This window comes from Saccopteryx leptura, chromosome 7 (assembly GCF_036850995.1).
Source record: "Saccopteryx leptura isolate mSacLep1 chromosome 7, mSacLep1_pri_phased_curated, whole genome shotgun sequence".
In the NCBI taxonomy this organism is placed as follows: Eukaryota; Metazoa; Chordata; class Mammalia; order Chiroptera; family Emballonuridae; genus Saccopteryx; species Saccopteryx leptura.
The window spans coordinates 87,334,999-87,357,228 of NC_089509.1; the positions used below are offsets into that span (position 1 = coordinate 87,334,999).

The 22,230-nt window shown below is 38.7% G+C and overlaps 1 protein-coding gene across 2 annotated transcripts in view; it reads right to left on the minus strand.

Moving 5' to 3' along the window:
- The window catches only part of ORC2 (origin recognition complex subunit 2), a 57,005-nt gene that overhangs the window by 25,225 nt on the left and 9,550 nt on the right, over positions 1-22,230 (minus strand). For both annotated transcript variants that reach the window (XM_066346127.1, XM_066346126.1), the window contains 7 exons: positions 21,602-21,745; positions 14,901-14,990; positions 10,493-10,585; positions 9,404-9,435; positions 6,963-7,023; positions 2,833-3,020; positions 1,724-1,822 (listed from right to left, as the gene is read on the minus strand). In XM_066346127.1, coding sequence (XP_066202224.1) covers positions 1,724-1,822; positions 2,833-3,020; positions 6,963-7,023; positions 9,404-9,435; positions 10,493-10,585; positions 14,901-14,990; positions 21,602-21,745 — 707 coding nt within the window. The remainder of the gene's footprint in view (positions 1-1,723; positions 1,823-2,832; positions 3,021-6,962; positions 7,024-9,403; positions 9,436-10,492; positions 10,586-14,900; positions 14,991-21,601; positions 21,746-22,230) is intronic.

The window sequence follows — 22,230 nt, forward strand, 5'->3', positions numbered from 1 at the left end:
GTGTTCTAGGTCGACGCTTTGTCCACTGCGCCACCACAGGCCAGGCCATTATTATCATTTCTAGTAGTCATTTACACTGGATTATCAGAGCACATTCACACCTGAGTGCAAACTCTGGAATGCTATCTCATCTGTGAACTTTCAAATTTTAGTATCTGTGGAGAATGGCACATAACAGGCCCCCATACTTTTGTCCCCTATCCATATCCACACCCTTTGCCATGACTTTACGGTCCTTCCCACTGAAGAAGTGAAGTCTAGTTCCCCGTTTTTTTACTTTGTTGTTCACCCATGTGATTGCCGTGGCCACTAAAATGAGGCAGAAGTGACACTGAGTCAGTTTGATGCCCAGGTCTCAGAGGTCTTACGTTTTTCTACTTCTCTTACCTTTCTGACACTGTCATGACAAGAATATGCCTCACTTAGCCTGCTGGTCCATGGAGGAAGAGAGAGATACATGAAGCAAATCCTAGATCAGCCAACCTCCCGTTGCCCCACCAGACAAGAGAAGTAAATGCTTATTGACACATGCTACTAGACTGCATTGGTTAGCTATGTCCACAATCACTGAAAGACCTTCCCCTTTTCTCATTATTGGTAACAGGTGTTTCTTCCATCCTCCTAAAGGTCCTTTTGCCTCTCAGTTCTATGTAGCCCTACTTGCACCCTAGATGAGTCTCTCCTTCTCTCATGTTACTTATACAAGGTGGGCAAAAGTAGGCTTACAGTTGTGACTATGCAAAACTTATCTTGTATTATTATTATTTATTTTAGTATTAGTTTTTAAATTATGAACAATTTTTGCCCACCTCTGTATAAAAATATATGCACTAAGCAGATGTTAGTGCCATCTCTTCCTTGAAACAATATGGCTGCTTGATACATGTTTTCAGCTACTCTCTGATCCGAGTCTCAATCAATACCTCAAGCCAGGTGACTAAACAAGAACAAAAACCACCACACAGCATCTTGTCATCCAGGTCATAGAGATTTATCCTATATTTTCCTCTTTTCTATAGGTTGCAAACTCGGACAGAAACTGTGTACAACTTAGAAAACTGCATTAAAATCTAGCTTGCAGAAGATGATAAATTTTGATATTCTTTGAGCCAATAACAATCTTTCTTCTTAGCTTACCAACCCCCCTTTCTACTGAAAGATTTTCTCTCCCAAATGGTTCTATCTCCTCTCTTAGGGAGGTATGAGTCAAAACCTCAACAAGTATAGCATGTGGTATTTCTTATAAAATAAAATACTGGAACCACAGTATATAACAACTTGTTACCCTACTGCACTAAGCAGGTTTTCCATAATATCAGGAAGCAAAATACCCTCTGCTTTTTTCAAGGTTTGTAACTGAGAGAGTTAGAGTTGTTTTATGACCAGTGTGAGGTTCAATAAATAGGTGGGTTAAATGAATAACAGAGATTAATGGTATGTGAATATCAAATAAACTATGACTCTGATGATTATTATAGCTCCTAAAGAAATAATAAGAGGGAAAATATGTAATTACAGCATGACAAATAGAATTCTAATCCAGTGAACCATTTAGTACATATATAATAAAATACGTAATAGTTATGTCACATTAATTTCTGTTCCACTTGATCAGGACAATAATTCTGTTTAGGTACACTTACTCTTCAAATTTGCTGCTTATGTAGTATATTTTCCAGCCTGCAATAAGAAAAATTCAGAAGTAACACTCCTTGCAACATACCTGATCCAGTTTAGCGCTCTTTAGTTTCTGCAGTGTTCTATCAGAGGTTAAAACTTTTGAACTGCTGTGAGCTTCAAAATATTCTTCTATTAAGTCACTCTGAAAGTGCAAAGTCAGTTCTTAGTTTTAGAGATTTGTTTTACATCAAAACTAGACAGTAATATTAGTGTAATATAGGATATGTGAAATTCTTTATTTGGCAGTCAGCCTTTTCTGTTTAAAGCAACAATATAGATTTTGGGCCAGAATTTAATTGTAGTGATAAAACTTAGTAATTCTTAGAATCATGAAAGTTAAAGAAATGACTTAATTGAAGTAGTCTGTTCCCCAAAACAATTCTTAAGTTCCAACTTATCATTTCCATGTAGATTGAAAAAAGGGGGTGTTACATCAATCAGAACCTTTGTTTGGCTCACACAGTGCAAGCAAATCCTTTAATATTATAACAGTTGAAGTACTGTGAAAATGAGGAAGACCTCAACAGCAAGGTCAAAGACTCCCTACTATTATTCCAGTAAAATAGCTCATGCTTGTTGTACTGATTCGGGGTAGGGCTAACCTCCACAGTGGTTAGGAAAGGATAAGAAGCCATTCAAGCAGTAGGCTTCCTAGACTGCTCTGAATTTTCATGCAGCTCACCAGGATAATTAGCCTGGTCTCAAGCCATGGTGACTACAGTATTCTTCTGAACAGATCAGCATGGATTCATGGCCACATTATTTATAACTTGCATTGACTTGCATATATCAACAATGTTACAAAACTAAAACTACATAAGAAGGTAAACACAGAGTACTCTTGCCCCTAATTATCCAACAATATATTTTTAATTAAAAGCTCCTTTTTATACAACTGAATTGAAATGTCAACTTCAGCATATATTATGGTATTATTACATAAATAGGGATACAGAAAGACCAAGAGAGAAAGTCCAGAAACAGATAAAGATACATGGGAATTTATGTGAAAGGTTGACAAAATATATGATAGAAAAGTGAAGGAAAAAAATTATGCTGATGTCCCCTATTTGGATCTCTTCTCTTAGGGTAGCATGTATTTGAAATATTAAACAATTTTTCTTGATAGTTTAAGTCCTTCTCTTCACTTACTGTTTTATCTCTTTTCATTTCCTTAGAAGGTGTTTCTTTGCAAACAGGAGCTGAAACTCTATTCTGAGCTTGACTCTTTGGGCTCAATATGACTTCATTAGTGTCCTCTTCATATTCTTGAGCAATCCTTTCATCATCCTCTGAGTTGGAAGCAGAATATTCACTTTCACTGTCAGAAGACCTTAGGACTGTGGGAGGAAAAGCAATTGGGAAAATTTGAGTTTGATGAGAGGCATTGTGGGATAATAGAAGAAATGTGGGCTTTGAAGTAAGATAGTTTGACTTCTAACTTTATTACTTGCTGATGATATCACCAGACCTAGTTATGTGGCTAACAGAGACTAATTTAATAGACCATTGTGAAGATTACCGTGAAATGTATGTATGTAAAGCAACTAACAATGCCTAACATATAGAAACTGAGACTAATTTAATAGACCATTGTGAAGATTACAGTGAAATGTATGTATGTAAAGCAACTAACGATGCCTAACATATAGAAACTGAGACTAATTTAATAGACCATTGTGAAGATTACAGTGAAATGTATGTATGTAAAGCAACTAACAATGCCTAACATATAGAAACTGAGGCATAACTGTTAATCATACCATAGTACCATTCTCTTTTCTCCTTCCTTGCCAATAGAACTCCAATTTTGTAAAATGTGGCATTGTGTTCTCCACCAGAAAATAAAAAATAATTATGGTCTATTCCTTTGCAAGTACAGTGTGTCCGTAAAGTCATGATGCACTTCTGATCGGTCACAGGAAAGAAACAAAAGACAATAGAAATGTGAAATCTGCACCAAATAAAAGAAAAACTCTCCCAGTTTCATAGCTATTCAGTGCAGTTTGATGTGGGCTCACGCACAGATTTTTTACGGCTCTTTAGGTAGCTATCCCGTATAGCCTCAACAGACTCATCACTGACTGATGGCCTACCAGAACAGGGTATCTCCACCAAACTGCCGGTTTCCTTCAACTGCTTATCCCACCGAGTAATGTTATTCCTATGTGGTGACGCTTCATTATAAACGTGCCAATATTCACATTGCACTTTGGTCACAGATTTGAATTTAGCGAGCCACAGAACACACTGAACTTTCCTCTGTACCGTCCACATCTTGACTGGCATGGCCGTGGGCTGCTCCGCTGTGTACACGGTGTTACGTCATCAGCTGCACATGCGCACATACTGCCACATCATCCTACAGAAACTGGGAGGATTTTCCTTTTATTTGGTGCAGATTTCACATTTCTATCGTCTTCTGTTGCTTTCCTGTGACTGGTCAAAAGTGCACCATGACTTTACGGACACACTGTAGGGTTGGCTATGTAATCCTCTGAACAATGAAACTTGAGGGGAAATTTGCTGGGAGCCCATGGGAAAGATTTTCCTTGCTTATGGAAGGAAAGCCCCCTATTTATACCTACAGCTTAAAGCTATTAAAGCCATTTTGCAATATAAACTATCAAAGTTGGAAAATGCTAGTGGCAAAGAAAAAAGCTAAGAAGAATGTGGGACCTTCATGACACTGTTGAATTACTATATCAACCATGGAACTTTGCATCACTAGATTTTTGTTGTTGTTGTTAGAGAGAGGGATAGATAGGACAAAAAGACAGGAAGGGAGACAGATGAGAAGCATCAATTCTTCATTGCAGCACCTTAGTTGTTCATTGATTGCTTTCTCATATGTGCCTTGACCAGGGGGCTACAGCAGAGCAAGTGACCCCTTGCTCAAGCCTGCAACCCCGCACTCAAACTGATGAGCCCATGCTCAAGCCAGCGACCTCAGGTTTCAAACCTGGGTCCTCTGTGTCCCAGGCCAACGCTCCATCCACTGCGCCACCACCTGGTCAGGCACATCCCTAGATTTCTTATGAGGTTAGATACTTAAATGTCTATGGCTTAAGCTGCCTCCTAAAATGTCATCCTTACTAATACAGCACTGTAACTACTACTGTAAGTACTACTAATAGACAGGCATACTCCATCCTGGAATTGATACAATTACATTTTAAACAAACCATAGCTACTTCCACTCTCCTCAAATAAAGCTAGTTTTACACTCACAAAGTGATAAATAAAACTAGGTTTTACTTTCAACAAAGTAAGGATAAAAGTATTATAAAAAGTTAACTTCCAAAATATGAGTGAAATAACTTTACCTAAATCAGTGTATTTATTTTGAACGATATATTTCAGAATATCCAAAGACTGCATATAACAAATATAGATATTAAAAGAGGAGGGGACCCTGGCCGGTTGGCTCAGTGGTAGAGAGTCGGCCTGGCGTGCAGGAGTCCCGGGTTCGATTCCCGGCCAGGGCACATAGCAGAAGCGCCCATCTGCTTCTCCACCCCTCCCCCTCTCCTTCCTCTCTGTCTCTCTCTTCCCCACCCGCAGCCGAGGCTCCACTGGAGCAAAGCTGGCCCGGGCGCTGAGGATGGCTCCATGGCCTCTGCCACAGGCACTAGAATGGCTCTGGTCGCAACAGAGCAATGCTCCAGATGGGCAGAGCATCACCTCCTGGTGGGCATGCCGGGTGGATCCCGGTTGGGCGCATGCAGGAGTCTGACTGCCTCCCCTTTTCCAACTTCAGAAAAATACAAAAAGAGGAGGGGAATAAAGGCTTGATTTTGTGAGCATATATAGCATAGCAGATTCAGATTTGCAAAGACTGCTGCTTCTAACATGGTACCAGAAAATGTCTCTATGATTTTTACACATACACACACACACACCCCATACATATAAATATAAGCTTTTGGTGGTAATTAAACTGGAAGAGGAAGTTCACCTTCTCTCTAAAAAGGATCCTTATTTGGGGTATGGAGAAAATATAGGACATGGGATATATTTGACTTTTAAAAAATCATAAATGCACATAGCTTTTTTCAGATATCCAATCATTCAATATTAACCTTTTTATGTTAAAGTGTTACAGTATTAAAAGCTCCATGAAATTTATACTTTGAAAAGAAAGGGCTTATAGCATGGATTTGACAACATTTTAATATTAAAGGGGTCAACTCCAAGGAAGAAGCTAACATCTTTCTGAAATATAAGAGTCAACAAATCATTTACCCAAAGGTTAAATATTTAAAAATCAAAAACCACTTTTAATTATCCAGAAGGTGGGACCCATGTCTATTTACTTGGCTATGTAAAGCATTCAATACAATTATGAATATTTTAAAGTATTTCATTATAAAATTTCTAAGTACTTCCAAAACTGTCTCAAAACAAACTAAAAGGTTCGTCTTTTTATTGGAGATAAATTTTAACTAACTTTAATATCCATCAACTATAATGTAAAAGACAAAATGCTAAGTGTTGCGGTTAAAAAAGATATAGTCATTGCACTTAAGGAATCTACAGTTTGAGAATATGAATATATTCTGCCTTTCATGAAAAGAAATAAGTAGTTATAAAAACAAAAGATAGCTTGACAAGGTGGTGGCACAGTGGATAGAGGGTCAGTATGGGACACAGAGGACCCAGGTTTGAAACTGAGATTGTTGGTTTGGGCATGCGCTCACCAGCTTGAGTGTGGGGTCACTGGCTTGAGCATGGGATCATAGACATGACCCCATGGTTGCTGGCTTGAAGCCCAAGGTCACTTGGTTTGACCCCTAGGTCTCTGGCTTGAGCAAGGGGTCAATGGCTCGGCTGGAGCCCCCTGGTCAAGGCATATATGAGAAAGCAATCAAGGAACAACTAAAGTGCTACAATGAAGAATTGATGTTTCCCATCTCTCTCCCTTCCTGTCTGTCCCCTTCTGTTCCTCTCTCTGTGTCTATCTCTGTTTCTATCTCTCACTTAAAAAAAAAAAAAAAAAGAATAAAAGATAATGATAACTAACACCTGTTAAGCACATATCAAAGTCAAGTATTACTATACTAAGCACTTTTAACATCCCTATTTCAATTAATCTTAAAACTCTAGGGCTGGTATCATTATTATCCCTATTTTATAAATAAAAAAAATTGAATAGAGAGGTCTCTAGATGAGGCTGGCCAAAGATAAAAGGAAGCAGTCTAAGACTAGAATCTGTATACTTTTCCATAACTGCCATTGTTTAATGCTTTTTTATAAAACTCAGTGTAAAAAGAAATACGTACCTATTAATCTTTTCTTTGCACCACAAGGTGCTGTTGATAGAAACTTGCTTTTATCATTGTTCTGTTTAAAAGAAGAAAAATATTTTGTTCTCAATAGACTATATTAAAACTAGATGAGCCTAGTTCTTACAACTAGAAGACAATGACAAATGAATTTGTTGGAAAAAAACAATAATAAATAATAAATTCCAAAGGATTCCTAGAGTGATTCTAGAAGTTGCATTTCAGTATGTATGTAAACTATGTACTTTTATTATTATGTAATGAAAAAATGTAAGTATATTAGCCTTTTGAACCACTTTTTGTCCATTAGATTAGCAGAATTATTTCTTTAAAAAAAGGTATTAATGTCCATTGATGGTGAGTAAACAAGAAAATGGGCAATGAAGCAGTGGCAATGGGCCTTTTAATATGGTAGAAATTCACAGGTGTCACAGAAACAAATGTTAATAAATTTTTAATTGTGATATCAATAATAGTACTATAATAATTGAGCTGGTCCCAATGGATTTATGAAGTATGTTTCAAACTTTTTTGATCTAGACCCTCAAAAAAATTTTTTTTACATTTTGCCATCTTCATCCAGTACACATATACAAATATCACAATGAAATAATACTTGCAAAATAGAAAATTTCTATTTTTATTATCTTTTATTTTTTAAACTACAAGTCATGTCCTACTAAATTGATTTTAAGATCAAGAGTTGAAACAACCTCCATCCACATAGCTTAATTATCAGGTCTGAGACACCTGTGTCAAAATAACCACTTCCCAACAGTTTGCTTATTTGGGTAACCTGTTCTCCCATTAGGACAACGGATTACTCACGAGTGTAAGAGTGTGCTTATCAAAGAGTACTTTACTTACTAAGACTTAGTTCGATTCTCTCTTCACTGTTTCCATCAATCCTAAAATATCATGTCATGAATTCTGTCTAACACAGATCAGTTCCTCCTCTTGACAGATGTGCCTTAAACCCCTTAAGGCCAGACCTCCACAAGCCCTACACATATTCGCTCCTGAACTCCCCCATCTGAGACAGTACACTAAGATTCTGTCCTAGTGATGTTTTCTCTTACTGTGGTAGGTACAGTAGTTTTATTAACAGGTTTTCTGATGGTCCCCTGGGGAACTGACATGATCCACTAACATATTGTGATCCATAACTTAAAAAATAATTCGCTGATATACCTAAATTATTGATTGGATTATGGAAATGATTTCTTTTCTTTTATAGTGCTAAAATATACAATATAATACAAGAAAGAAGCATTATTAAAGACAAAGGAGTCTCTAACATGTCTAATCTCACCCCTAGATTGCCTAAATAGGATATTCCTACACAGGCCAAAGCACAGCCCTGAATACTCACATTCTTATAAGGGGTGTAAATTTAGCTTGCACACAGGTCCAGAAATGTCTAAATCTATAGTCACCCAGAGTTGGACACACTCACCACTTATATACTCATTGTCATGGATATGTCCTACCCCATCTTGCCCACATGCAGGCACAGCCACTTGGCAAGGCATAATGAAAACACAAAACTAGCCTGACCTGTGGTGGCGCAGTGGATAAAAGCATAGACTTAGAACACTGAGGTCACTGGTTTGAAACCCTGGGCTTGCCTGGGCAAGGCACATATGGGAGGTGATGCTTTCTGCTCCTCCTCCCTTCTTTTTCTCTCTCTGAAAAAATAAGTGAAGCCTTAAAAAAAATTTTTTTTTAAAGTGATTTGTTTTCATTCAACGAAAAAAAAAAGAAATAAGTAAACTACAAGCACATAAAGGAGAGAATAAATATTGTCAGTTTCTTTCAGCAACGATGGTATGAATTTACCATAGCTGGCTTAATTTTCATTTAGTGGGTTTTTTTTATTTATTCATTTTAGAAAGGGGAGCAGGGGGAGGAAGAGAGAGGGAGAGAGAGTAAGGGGGGAGGAACAGGAAGCATCAACTCCCATATGTGCCTTGACTGGGCAGGCCCAGGGTTTTGAACCAACAACCTCAGTATTCCAGGTCAACACTATCCACTGCGCCATCACAGGTCAGGCCCAACTTAATTTTCAAATGTAAATCCTAAAAGGATAGACTACGGATTTAATGGATCTTAATATTTTATACAATAAGCAAAACAAAACAAAACCATAAAATTTTCAGATTAGGTCTACTAAGTTGGATATATCAAGGGATAATTCCAACACAAAAAGGCATGACAGCAGAGTCCAAGGGACATGGCTTCCTTTTCCAGCTTTTCTTCTTCCTAGCGAGGTGAACTCAGACAAGTCACTTCATCCCTCTTAACCTCAGATCCTTCACTTATAAGTTAGGTACTTAATTAGCAAATACCTGTAAATTATAAAGTACTATATAAATTAAGAGACAAATCGATATTTTCCATCAGGGCTCACTTTGCTTGTTTTTCAGTCAATTGCTTACCTTCAACTGAACTTCCTCTGAAGTCAATTGTCCTAAAGAATCAAACAAAAAGCTATTACTTACTATAAATAATACTTCAAGCCCTGGCCGGTTGGCTCAGTGGTAGAGCGTCGGCCTGGCATGCAGGAGTCCCGGGTTTGATTCCCGGCCAGGGCACACAGGAGAAGCACCCATCTGCTTCTCCACCCTCCCCCTCTCCTTCCTCTCTGTCTCTCTCTTCCCCTCCTGCAGCCAAGACTCCACTGGAGCAAAGATGGCCCGGGCGCTGGGGATGGCTCTGTGGCCTCTGCCTCAGGCACTAGAATGGCTCTGGTTGCAACAGAGCATCGCCCCCTGCTGGGCATGCTGGGTGGATCCGGGTTGGGCACATGTGGGAGTCTGTCTGTCTGCCTCCCCGTTTCCAGCTTCAGAAAAATACAAAAAAATAAAATAAAATAAATAAATAAATAAATAAAACTTCAGTTTTTGTCACAGTCTTAAATTTCATTAAAAGCAAAGATGTAGTTTCTACCCAGAAGCCACCACATATTATTGAAATCTCAATTAATTGCATCTCCACTAGAGATTGAGTTGTCACTATTAATTACATAATTACTCCCATTAGTGCCAGCAATGTCCTGCATTTCTGTAGCATTCATGTAACAAGGAAAAATAGAGTCCTTTTCAGTGTTCATTATTTAAAATCTACACTGTTAAATGTAGTTGGAATGGGTCAATCAAAAACAATTGTTGCATATTCTCCACAAATTATAAAACTTCCACACTCCCAAGGCATCATTTCAAATATCTGCCAGAGCAAATCTTCCATGAACATTTGGCTGCCTCAAGCAAATGACAATAGGATTTTAAGATTGTTTCTAGTTGGTCCTCTCAATCTGTACAACTAAAACCAATAGCAATATTTATTGATAGCTAAATACGGGTATACTAAGGCACACAGGTGGGGCTACTAACTGCATTTTGTAGAATGAATTTTCAGAATAGAAAATAAAATATATAAAAATACACTTACGACAAGGGAAAAAGTAACATATTATAACTTGAAGCAACTATGAAAACCCTCTTCAAAGAACTGAGGTAAAATCTTACCCTTACTACATTGAGGAATATTTACTGTAATTTCAGGATCATTCTTCAAACTGAATGACACATTTTTTCTTGGTGTTTTTGCTAATTCTGAAGCTGTAAACAGAAGAAATTTATATTATATATATAATACCTTTTAAAGGACAATAATAGATTGTCCATTATTTCACTCACATAAATTCTTTAAAAAATCTACCTATTATCTCTTTAAAAAAAAAAGAAGAGAGAAAATATAGTTGAATTTGTGTAAATTAAAGCCACTTACTTACTCAAACTCTTTCTAGCCTATCTTAAAATTGACCCAAGATACTGAGAGTCCCCATAAAAGCACTGGCTTCTTTTTTTTCTTAACCTTCTTGGTCTCTGTATCACTCACTAGAGATTTTTGGGGTTTTTTTTTAGCGATAGAGAAAAAGAGAGAGACAGAGACAGACAGGCAGTACAGGAGACAAATGAGAAACATCAATTCCTTGTTGCAGCACATTAGTTGTTCATTGATTGCTTTCTCATATGTGCCTTGACCAGGGAGCTCCAGCCAAGCCAGTGACCCCTTGCTCAAACTAATGACCTTGGGTTCAAGCCAGAGACCTTGGACTTCAAGCCAGTGTACATGGAGTCATGTCTATGATTCCACGCTGAAGCGGGCAACCCAGTGCTCAAGCTGGTGAGCCTGTGCTCAAGACAGCAACCTCAGGGTTTTGAACATGTGTCCTCAGCGTCGCAGGCCAACACTCCATCCACTGCACCATTGCCTAGTCAGGCTCACTAGTATTTTTTTAATCGTTCTTTGAAATTATTATTCCATTTGGGTTCAATAACATTAACCTGGTCCCCTGGCTACTGTTGGTAGTTAGTCCATCTCTTCTTCACTGTCCTCATCCTCCCCAACAGTCTACCTGTAGGTATGCCTAAAGCTCAGGCCTTAGCCTTCCAACTACACTTGAACAATATACCATTTTTGGATAAATGCTGCTGATCCACAGGCTAGGAAAAAAACTTCACATCAAAAAGCCACAAGGTACAAAGTAAGTTAAGTGAGATCATTTTGGTTCTTTATGGAAATAAAAAATCATCAGCCCTGGCCGGTTGGCTCAGCGGTAGAGAATCGGCCCAGCGTGTGGAAGTCTCGGTTCAATCCCCAGTCAGGGCACACAGGAGAAGCACACATCTGCTTCTCCACCCCTCCCCCTCTCCTTCCTCTGTCTCTCTCTTCCCTTCCCGCAGCCAAGGCTCCATGGGAGCAAAGTTGGTCTGGGCGCTGAGGACGGCTCCATGGCCTCCGCCTCAGGCACTGAGGATGGCTCCAGTCACAGCGGAGCAACACTCTGGTGGGCGTGCCAGGTGGATCCCGGTCAGGCACATGCAGGAGTCTGTCTGCCTCCCCACTTCTCACTTCAGAAGAATTAAAAAAAAAATTCTCTATCTGCTTTAAAATAATTATTAAACAACAGAAAAAATCAAAAAAGAAAGAAATGGGAGTTGAAGAGGAAAAACAACAAGAGTCATTCATGTATGGTTATTTATTGACTCTAATAATAAAAATTAGAAGAACATAAACTTGCATGTCTTTTATTTTTCTAAAAATTCATTTGTATTGTATTTTTCACAACTGGTCTCCAACATATTGGAAATGTTAAAGTATAATTCCTCTTTGCCTTACGATAGTTTCTCATCAGGTTATTATCTGATCCTTTTTAACCAATCTATTTTCAATTTCCCTAAGGTTATCTTTCTCCAAGTTGTTTAATTATCTTTCTCCAAGTTGTTAGAACTCACCATCCTTTCTACTTAGTATTTCTGCCTTTACTCTTTTGTTTGCATTTATTTACTCCTCCTAGACATGTCTATATTTACAAAGCCTTCCGATCTATTCTGTGATCTATTTCTAGCCCTATATCATGGTTAGCTCAATTATTTTAATCATCATTTATACTTAGGGTAATATATGATTTTCTGTAAGATGAAAAGTTATTTTAAAAATATTAAGGCTTTCAGGCCCTGGCCAGTTGGCTCAGCAGTAGAGCGTCAACCCAGTGTGTGGAAGTCCCGGATTCAATTACCAGTCAGGGCACACAGGATAGGCGATCATCTCCTTTCCCCACCCACCCCTTTACTCTTTCTTCACCTCCCACAGCCATGGCTTAACTGATTCAAGCACATCAGCCCCAGGAGATAAGGATGGCTCTGAGGAGACTCCACCTGAGGTGCTAAAACTAGCTTGGTTACAAGTGGCCCCAAATGGGCAGAGCATCGGCCCAGACAGGGCTTGCCAGGTAGATCCCTGTCAGAACACATTTGGGAGTTTGTCTCTGTAACTTCCCTACTCTCACTTAAAAAAAAAAAATTTAAGGCGCTCAGCCCTGGCTGGTGTTGCAGTGGATAGTGTCCTCCTGGGGTACCAATCACCAGCTGGATCCTGGGGTTGCTGGCTCAAACCTGAAGTCACAGGTTCAAGCCTCGGTTAGTCAGGGCACATATGAGAAGCCATCAATGGCACAACTAAGTGGAACAAATGAGTTGATGCTTCTCTCTTCCTCTCTCAAATCAATGGGAAAGAAAATATTAAGGCATTCTATTTTATTGATATATTTAGATATAAACACAATTAGCACTAATGCTTATAAGTAAAAGAAACTCTTTGAAGAGCATCACAACTGAACAGAGGTCCTAACTAAACTCAAATTTTGGAAATCAAAGTAAGTCTCAAATTATCCAGAAAATTATCTTTTCATGACTACATTTCTTTCAGACATGATGATGAAAACGCACTACATAACAATGTTTCCTGCAGCACATACCAATATAAAATATATCATTATGGTTATGTGCATGTTGATGATCCACTTGGAGAACTTCTACCTGATTACTCCTCTGGGATTTCATTCTTTTTACTGTTAGTGCTCCTCTTTCTCCAATGTTCTTTGTCCTGTTTCACTCTCCTCAGGCTTCATTTTGGTCTTGGTGTCTAACTGATCCTCCCTCTCATAATTACATTAGCATTTCTTCTCTGGTTTCTCAGAGCATATACAGAATTCAGTTATTTTTACAGATTGAAAAACCTTTATCTTAATGCAGATTAAAAAAAACACATAAAAAAACAAAAAAGACATCAATTAATGTAAATTATTGTATGTACAATGTTAGGTTCAAATGAATGGTGTATTTAATATTACATCTTTCAAAAAAACTGAATTTTGCAAATGACTAAATCATATTATTTTCAGAAACAGGTCTTATAATTACTTCTTATAGGTTCCTCATCAGTGCCAACACTAAATAAGAGCGCTTTCTGCTTGACCTTGAACATTTACATTGGCTAGAATGACTACATAAAAATATACCACTTAAGAAATCTCCCTGACCAGGTGGTGGCGCAGTGGATAGAGCATCGGACTGGGATGCAGAGGACCCAGGTTCGAGACCCCGAGGTCGCCAACTTGAGCACGGGCTCATCTGGTTTCAGCAAAGCTCACCAGGTGGGACCCAAGGTCGCTGGCTCGAGCAAGGGTTACTTGGTCTGCTGAAGGCCCCTGCTCAAGGCACATATGAGAAAGCAATCAATGAACACCTGGGGTGTTGCAACAAAAAGCTGATGATTGATGCTTCTCGTCTCTCTCTGTTCCTGTCTGTCTGTCCCTATCTCTGACTCTCTCTCTGTCTCTGAAAAAAAAAAATCTATGTTGCTCTTTATAATTATAAATAAGTCCTTACATACATCCATTATACTCTATTGCTCTTTATTCTTTAGTATTCCCAAACTTTCATATGGGCCACCTTAATTTTCAAGGTGCTTTCACATGCTATTTTCTTTCCTCAAAGCTTTCAAAAGTGATAACTACTCATACCACAAAATCCGAATATAGTGCCATTTGAATTTTTTAAAAGAATTAAATTGTCAGTTTAATTTTAATGTTATATGTAATTTATTATAGTCTAATTCTCTGAAAATCAGTAATTCACGTGTAACTGATATTAAGTGGTAATTTGGTTAAAAAAATGTTAGAACAGTTCATTCCCAACAATTCTATATAAAGTTTTCTATAATACAAACAATATTTTTCTATATATATGTAAAAGTCTTATGTAATAAATTCAGAATATGCCTATGTATCTTAAGTCACTCATTTACATAACAAAAACTTATTAAGAACCTATGCTAGCTGTTGTAGGAAGAAAAGGAAGACAACGTTCCTACTTTTAAGAAGCTTAGAACCTAGCTGAGAACAGAAGACACCTGAGCATGAAAAAATAAAAACCAATGACTTTTTAAGTATGCATGATAACATAAGATATAAAATGACATCTCTCATCAATTTTTTAAGGAATACAATAGAGAATGTGATTAAACATACCTTCTTAGAAAAAGTGAATAGTGATTACAAATATGATATAAATAAAAATATCAACATACCTAATTTAGCCATCTTTTTAGGGTGTTTCCTATTCTGAAAAGAATAAACTTTATTCCCACCAATGGTAGCAGCGCCGTGTTTCAAGGATTCTGAAAGAGAAAATACTAAATGAGTTTATGAACAACACCATTTAACAAAAAAAAAAAAAGATAAATTTTAACTAAAAAGATTTGTACCCATCACTGCCTTACACAAAGATCTATCTAACACATGCCTGACCAGGCGGTGGCGCAGTGGACAGAGCGTCGAACTGGGATGCGGAAAAAACCCAGGTTCCAGACCCCGAGGTCGCCAGCTTGAACGCAGGCTCATCTGGCTTGAGCCAAAAGCTAACCAGCTTGAGCCCAAGGTCGCTGGCTCAAGTAAGGGGTTACTCGGTCTGCTGAAGGCCCACGGTCAAGGCACATATAAGAAAGCAATCAATGAACAACTAAGGTGTCGCAACGAAAAACTGATGATTGATGCTTCTCATCTCTCTCTGTTCCTGTCTGTCTATCCCTCTCTCTGACTCTCTCTCTGTCTCTGTAAAAAAAAAAAAAAAATATATATATATATATATATATATATAACATATTTATACATAAAATATTTAAAAGTACACAACAGACCATGATACTACTTATATAAAATTTAAAACAAAAAAACATTCAGATACACAAAAACATATATGTAAAATTTGTTTTTAAAAAGTCTACTGAGCCTGACCTGTGGTGGCTGAGTGGGTAAAGCATTCGACCTGGAATGCTGAGGTCGCTGGTTGGAAACCCTGGGCTTGCCTAGTCAAGGCACATATGGGAAGCAACTACAAGCTGATGTTTCCTGGTCCACCCAACCCCTCTTTATCTCTCTTCTCTCTAAAAACCAATAAATGCAATCTTAAAAAAAAAAAAAAGGTCCATTAAAAAAACCGTCCAGACTAGAATATCTATTCAGCCTGACCAGGCGGTGATGCAGTGGATAGAGCGTCAGACTGGGACGTTGCGGACCCATGTTTGATACCCCGAGGTCACTGGCTTGAGAATGGGCTCACCAGCTTGAGCACGGGGTCTTTGCCTTGAGCCCAAAGGTCTCTGAGCTTAAAGCCCAAGATCGCTGGTTTGAGCCCACCACGGTCACTGGCTTGAGCAAGGGGTCATTCACTCTGCTGTAGCCCCCAGGTCAAGGCATATATGAGAAAGCAATCAATGGACAATTAAGGAGACTAAGGAGCCTCAACGAAAAATTGATCCTTCTCATCTCTCTCCCTTCCTGTCTGTCTCTGTCGCCAAAAAAAAACATTTACTTTTTAATTTCATGGACAGGGGTGATTAGGAGAAAATGTTTTTTTTTTTTAATTTTTTTTAAATTTAATTTTATTTATTCATTTTAGAAAGGAGAGAGAGAGAGAGAGAGAGAGAGAGAGAGGAGACAGAGAGAGAGAAGGGGGAGGAGCTGAAAGCATCAACTCCCATATGTGCCTTGACCAGGCAAGCCCAGGGTTTTGAACCGGCAACCTCAGCATTTCCAGGTCGATGCTTTATCCACTGCGCCACCACAGGTCAGGCTTTTAAAAATTTTTTTTTTAATTTTATTTATTCATTTTTAGAGAGGAGAGAGACAGAGAGGGAGAGAGAGGAGAGAGAGACAGAGAGAGAAGGGGGGGAGGAGCTGGAAGTATCAACTTCCCTATGTGCCTTGACCAGGCAAGCCCAGGGTTTCGAACCGGCGACCTCAGCATTTCCAGGAGAAAATGTTTTAAAAGGCTCCTTAGAGGCTAATTTTAAAAAAGAGGAGATTGAAAAACATTGCTCTAGGCAAAATTTCCCAACCAGTCTTCAGAAATTAAAGGCATAGGTTACTAGTGTGCTGACTGGCCTTTGAGGATGCCAGTCAGGACCTGCATGGTGGGTGAGGACAAGAGTCGAAAGCCCTAGGGCAGTAGTCCCCAACCTCTTTTGGGCCACAGACCGGTTTAAAGTCAGAAAATATTTTCACGGACTGGCCTTTAGAGTGGGACGGATAAATGTATCACGTGACCGAGACAAGCATCAAGAGTGAGTCTTAGACGGATGTAACAGAGGGACTCTGGTCATTTTTTAAAAATAAAACATCATTCAGACTTAAATATAAGTAAAACAGAAATAATGTAAGTTATTTATTCTTTCTCTGCGGACCGGTACCAAATGGCCTATGGACTGGTATCGGTCCGCGACCCGGGGGTTGGGGACAACTGCCCCAGGGCATTTGTCCCCAGTCTGGAGCATTCTCCATTTATTCCAGTATGCTTCCAAATATTATTGCTGTGAATGCTGTTAGGTGAAAAAGGTTGAAAATTCTAAGTTTCTACTCCAAATATAGTAAGAAAACATTTTAAGAAAATATTTAAATATATATATATATTGCTTTCAATATCCTTAGCTCTAGTATAATAGGTAGTCAAGAATCCAAAGCTCAGCCCTGGCTGGGTAGCTCTGTGGATAATGTTGTCTGAGGATGCGAGTTCAACCCGTGGTCAGGTCACATACGAGAAGAAAACAATGAGTGGACAACTAAGTGACGATGCTTCTTTTTTCTCTCTCTCCTTTCCTCTCTCTCAAATCAATGGAAAATCAATTAAAAAAAAAAGAATCCAAAGTTCTATTTGTAATAAGTTCTAAAAATGTCAACTCTCTATTGGAACACATTTTAGAGACTCCACCTTGCCCAGTAATCCTGAGGGACAGTGGTCATTTTATGCACCAAGTCACTTAACACTGGGAACAAAAGTAGAAGCATTGACTCAAGACGTGAGAAAAAAGTTAGGAGTACTCATGATGGCAATTTATAAGCCACATATGAGTAAAAAAATATGTACATGAGGGAGACAGACTAGGAGATCCATGAAAGTAAAGTCTCTCAGTTGTTTTTTTTGTTTGTTTTTACAGAGGCAGAGATAGACAGAGACAGACAGACAGGAATGGAGAGAGATGAGAAGCATCAATCATTAGTTTTTTTTTCGTTGCGCGTTGTGACTTCTTAGTTGTTCATTGATTGCTTTCTCATATGTGCCTTGACCACGGGCCTTCAGCAGACTGAGTAACCCCTTGCTGGAGCCAGCGACCTTGGGTCCAAGCTGGTGAGCTTTTTGCTCAAGCCAGATGAGCCCGCGCTCAAGCTGGCGACCTGGGGGTCTCGAACCTGGGTCCTTCCGCATCCCAGTCTGATGCTCTATCCACTGTGCCACCACCTGGTCGGGCTCAAACCTAAAAACTTTTAAATATAATTTGGCAGGAATCTGACATATATTAGTTGGAATGACATTATTTCTTGGAATATTCCTTTTAACTCTTTCTATAAAAAAGATCAAGGTAATAATTTGAAATGATTTCAAATTAGTTAAAAATATAAATATCTTAAAAATAACTTACTTCCAGCCTTTTCAACTGTAGAGAAAAAATCTGAAGCAATGCTTTCCTCATGAGAAATATGTTAAGCCTGACCAGGCGGTGGCATAGTGGATAGAGTGTTGGACTGGGATGCTGAGGACCCAGGTTCGAGACTCTGACGTCACCAGCTTGAGTGTGGGCTCATCTGGTTTGAGCAAAAGCTCACCAGCTTGGACCCAAGGTCACTGGCTCGAGCAAGGGGTTACTCGATCTGCTGAAGGCCGTGGTCAAGGCACATATGAGAAAGCAATCAATGAACAACTAAGGTGTCGCAATGCGCAAAGAAAAACTAATGATTGATGCTTCTCATCTCTCCGTTCCTATCTGTCTATCCCTGTCTATCTCTCTCTCTGACTCTCTGTCTCTGTAAAAAAAAAAAAAAAAAATTAATTAATTAATTAAAAAAAAGAAATATTTTAATATAGTACAATACATGAAAAGTTTTGGAAATGGATGGTGGTGATGGTAGCACAATATTTTGAATATATTTAACACAACTGAACTATACTCTTAAAAATGGTAAAGAGCCCTGGCCAGGTAGCTCAGCTGGTTAAAGCATCATCCCTATACACCAAGGTTGAGGCTTAGATCCCCAGTCAGGGCACATACAAGAATCAACCAATGAATGCATGAACAAATAAATGTTTCTCTCTTTCTCTCTCTCAAATTAAAAAAAAAATGGTAAAGATGTCAAATGTTATGTTATGTCAGGGGTAGGGAACCTTTTTGGCTGAGAGAGCCATGAACATCACATATTTTAAAATGTAATTCCGTGAGAGCCATACAATATGTTTAACACTAAATACAAGTAAATGTGTGCATTTTATGTAAGACTAACACTTTTAAAGTACAGTAAGTCTCTGAATTCTTTTTAATAACGTTGTTATGCTGTTGCTAACCAATGATGAATAAAGTACTTCTTACCATTAATGCGACTTCTGGTGCTGCATGGTTTTGCTGATGGCTTTGTAGTCTGGTTGATACGTGGTGAAGTTAAACTTCATCCAGGCGTTGAGACTTCCATCCATTAAACGTGATTGAAGGTTGGTCTTAACGTTCTTTAGATGTGAGAGAGACTGCTCACATGCATAAGTAGAGCCAAACATTGTCAGCACAGCAATACCCACATGCTGCAGTGTGTGGTATGTGACAGGAAGCGCAATCCAAGTTTTGACAATCAGCTGGTCCGTGGATGGAAGTTTTGTCATTTCTCCCCACTTGTGTTTGCTCACCAACTCTGCTTGCTGTCGTGCAAGTCTTTCCAAATTTTCATTCAGTGACTTGAACTTATTCACCCACATGTCTGAGGCCTTTAGGTCAGCAGTTTGTAGCTCAAAATTTCTGACAGAGACACCGGGATGTAACTCAGGTCGGCGCTGTCCACTGCACACTCGTGTGGATGGGTGATGAACTTAAAAAGACAAGTTCGCTTACAAAATTCTCCAAAGCGCGCTTTGAATGACTGCAGATTAGATGTTAAGCCTGCTGGCTGCTGGAGATCAAGATGTTGAGCAGGGTCACTTGCTGTGCATGCATCTTTAAACTCCCAGTTTTTCAAAGTGCAGTAAATGACCTGTCCTGTTTCAATGTCAGCGATGAAGAGTTCTAGCTTGCTTTCAAATGCAAACACTGCTTGTTGAAGGGATAAGACTGTCTTTCCAACACCTTGCATTTTTACATTGAGCTGGTTCAGATGTTCAGTCATGTCCACGAGATAGTAGAACTTCAGGAGCCACTCAGTGTTAGCTAAGTCAGGACGCTCGATGTTTTTCATTTCAAGAAAAATCCAGATTTCGCTCAGACAAGCCACGAAACGGCTGAGCACCTTCCCTCTTGACAATGCACATTGCTGTGCAGAAGCAGACCAGGATAATTATTCCCAACTTCTTCCAGCAGTGTTTTAAACTGGTGATCATTTAAAGCTCGGGTAACAATAAAGTTGACCACCCAAACAACCAGTGACATCACCTCACCAAGCTGCTCGCCACACATCTGAGCACAAAACGCCTCCTGATGTAGGTTGCAGTGAAAACTTAGGATGGGTCTCTTTTCATGTTCATGAAGAGCGCTACAAATCCTGTTTTTCCCCACCATGCACGGAACACCATCAGTACACACCGAAATAAGTTTATCTACCGGTAGATTGTTTTTCTTTAGTGAACTCAGTGAAAGACTTGAATAAATCCTCCCCTCTTGTTGTCTCTTTCATAGGCAAAACAGCAAGACTTTCCTCACGTAGTGTGTCACCGACAGCATACCTTGCGATCACGCTGAACTGGGATAAATGGCTTACGTCTGTTGCCTCATCCAAAGCAAGAGAAATGTTCTTCATTTGTGTTGCCTCAATCTGATTTGCCATCATGATGGTACGATCATGAACAGTTCCTGCTGACAGAGGCATGTCTTTTATTCATTTATCTTGTCTTTATCCAAAAAGTCGTCAGAAAGTTCAAAACATCAAGCATGAATGTTTTGGCATAATCCCATCAGTGAATGGCTTTCCATTTCTCACAATTGCTAAAGCACCGGCAAAGCTAGCCGAATTCCAGTCACCTTGTTGGGTCCAAACACAGAGTTGCTGCTGACTAGCTTGCGCTCTGCACAGTAGCTCTTGACATGCTTTCTTCCTGCTGTCCCCTGCTGGATATTTCGATGTAAATGTAGTATGGCGTGTGTCGAAGTGCCACTTTAAATTTGACCACTTCATCGATGCAATTTTATCATTGCATATTAGACACACTGCAGAACCTGCTCTCTTCACAAAGGCGAATTCCTCTGTCCACTCCTGCTGAAAAGTACAATACTCATCTTTTTTTCTTTTAGCCATCTTCTTTGTCAGAAGGGTTTCTGCAATTAGCTAGCTGACTACTTGATTAAAAGGAGGGAAGTTTACTTCCTGACCTCACAACAACCTGTGTACATTACACATTATCCAATAAAAATTTGGTGTCGTCCTGGAGGACAGCTGTGATTGGCTCCAGCCACCCGCAACCATGAACATGAGCGGTAGGAAATGAATGGATTGTAATACATGAGAATGTTTTATATTTTTAACATTATTTTTCTTATTAAAGATTTGTCTGTGAGCCGATGCAGCCATCAAAAGAGCCACATCTGGCTTGTGAGCCATAGGTTCCCGACCCCTGTGTTATGTGTATTTACAGTAAAAAAATAATAATTTGGAAAAAATAATGTAGTATACCATCGCCTAATCTACCAGACTACTTTTATGTATCCTGCAAAGCAATTTGGCTATTTAGAAATAAACATTCCCCCTTGCTTCCCAAGTACTGTACCTTGAACATCTTGTCCTAAAATTTCCACACAGTTCTCATTTTTTAAGACTTCTTGGCCATCCTCCTCCAAATCATATTCTGGCTTCTTTATTACTTTTTTTGTGCTGACTAAAAGTTGAGGTCGCTCCTTTTTTAATTTAGCCCCTATAAGAACATTCAAAGCATTAGAACATGACAGGTATAAATTCTTTCTAAACTTTACATTTAATAAAGTAAATAAATTGCACTACTTATATTAGCATTACCAAAAAATGGAAAAAATTCAGTGTTTCTCTTTGATTAAAGTAGACTACTCTTATACAGTTTATATAACTAAGTATCAAAAAAAATCCAAAGAACTTAAAAGTATATTTTTGGGAGCATTTGAGATCTTGCTCCCTGGCATATGTCCTCAGTTTGGCTCAAATAAACTCTTATAAAAATAAAAAATAAAGTGTATATATCTGGGTGTCAAAATAACTACCTATTCCACTCACAATGGGTAGTTATTTACTAACACTACTGAGCATTTCATATTACATAAGGCTTATTTTTAATTTCCAATAAAGTTTGAAAAGAGGAAACTACAGTCTTACTAGATCAAATACTGTATACTTTATTTTCAAAATAGGTTAAATTAGTTTAAAAAG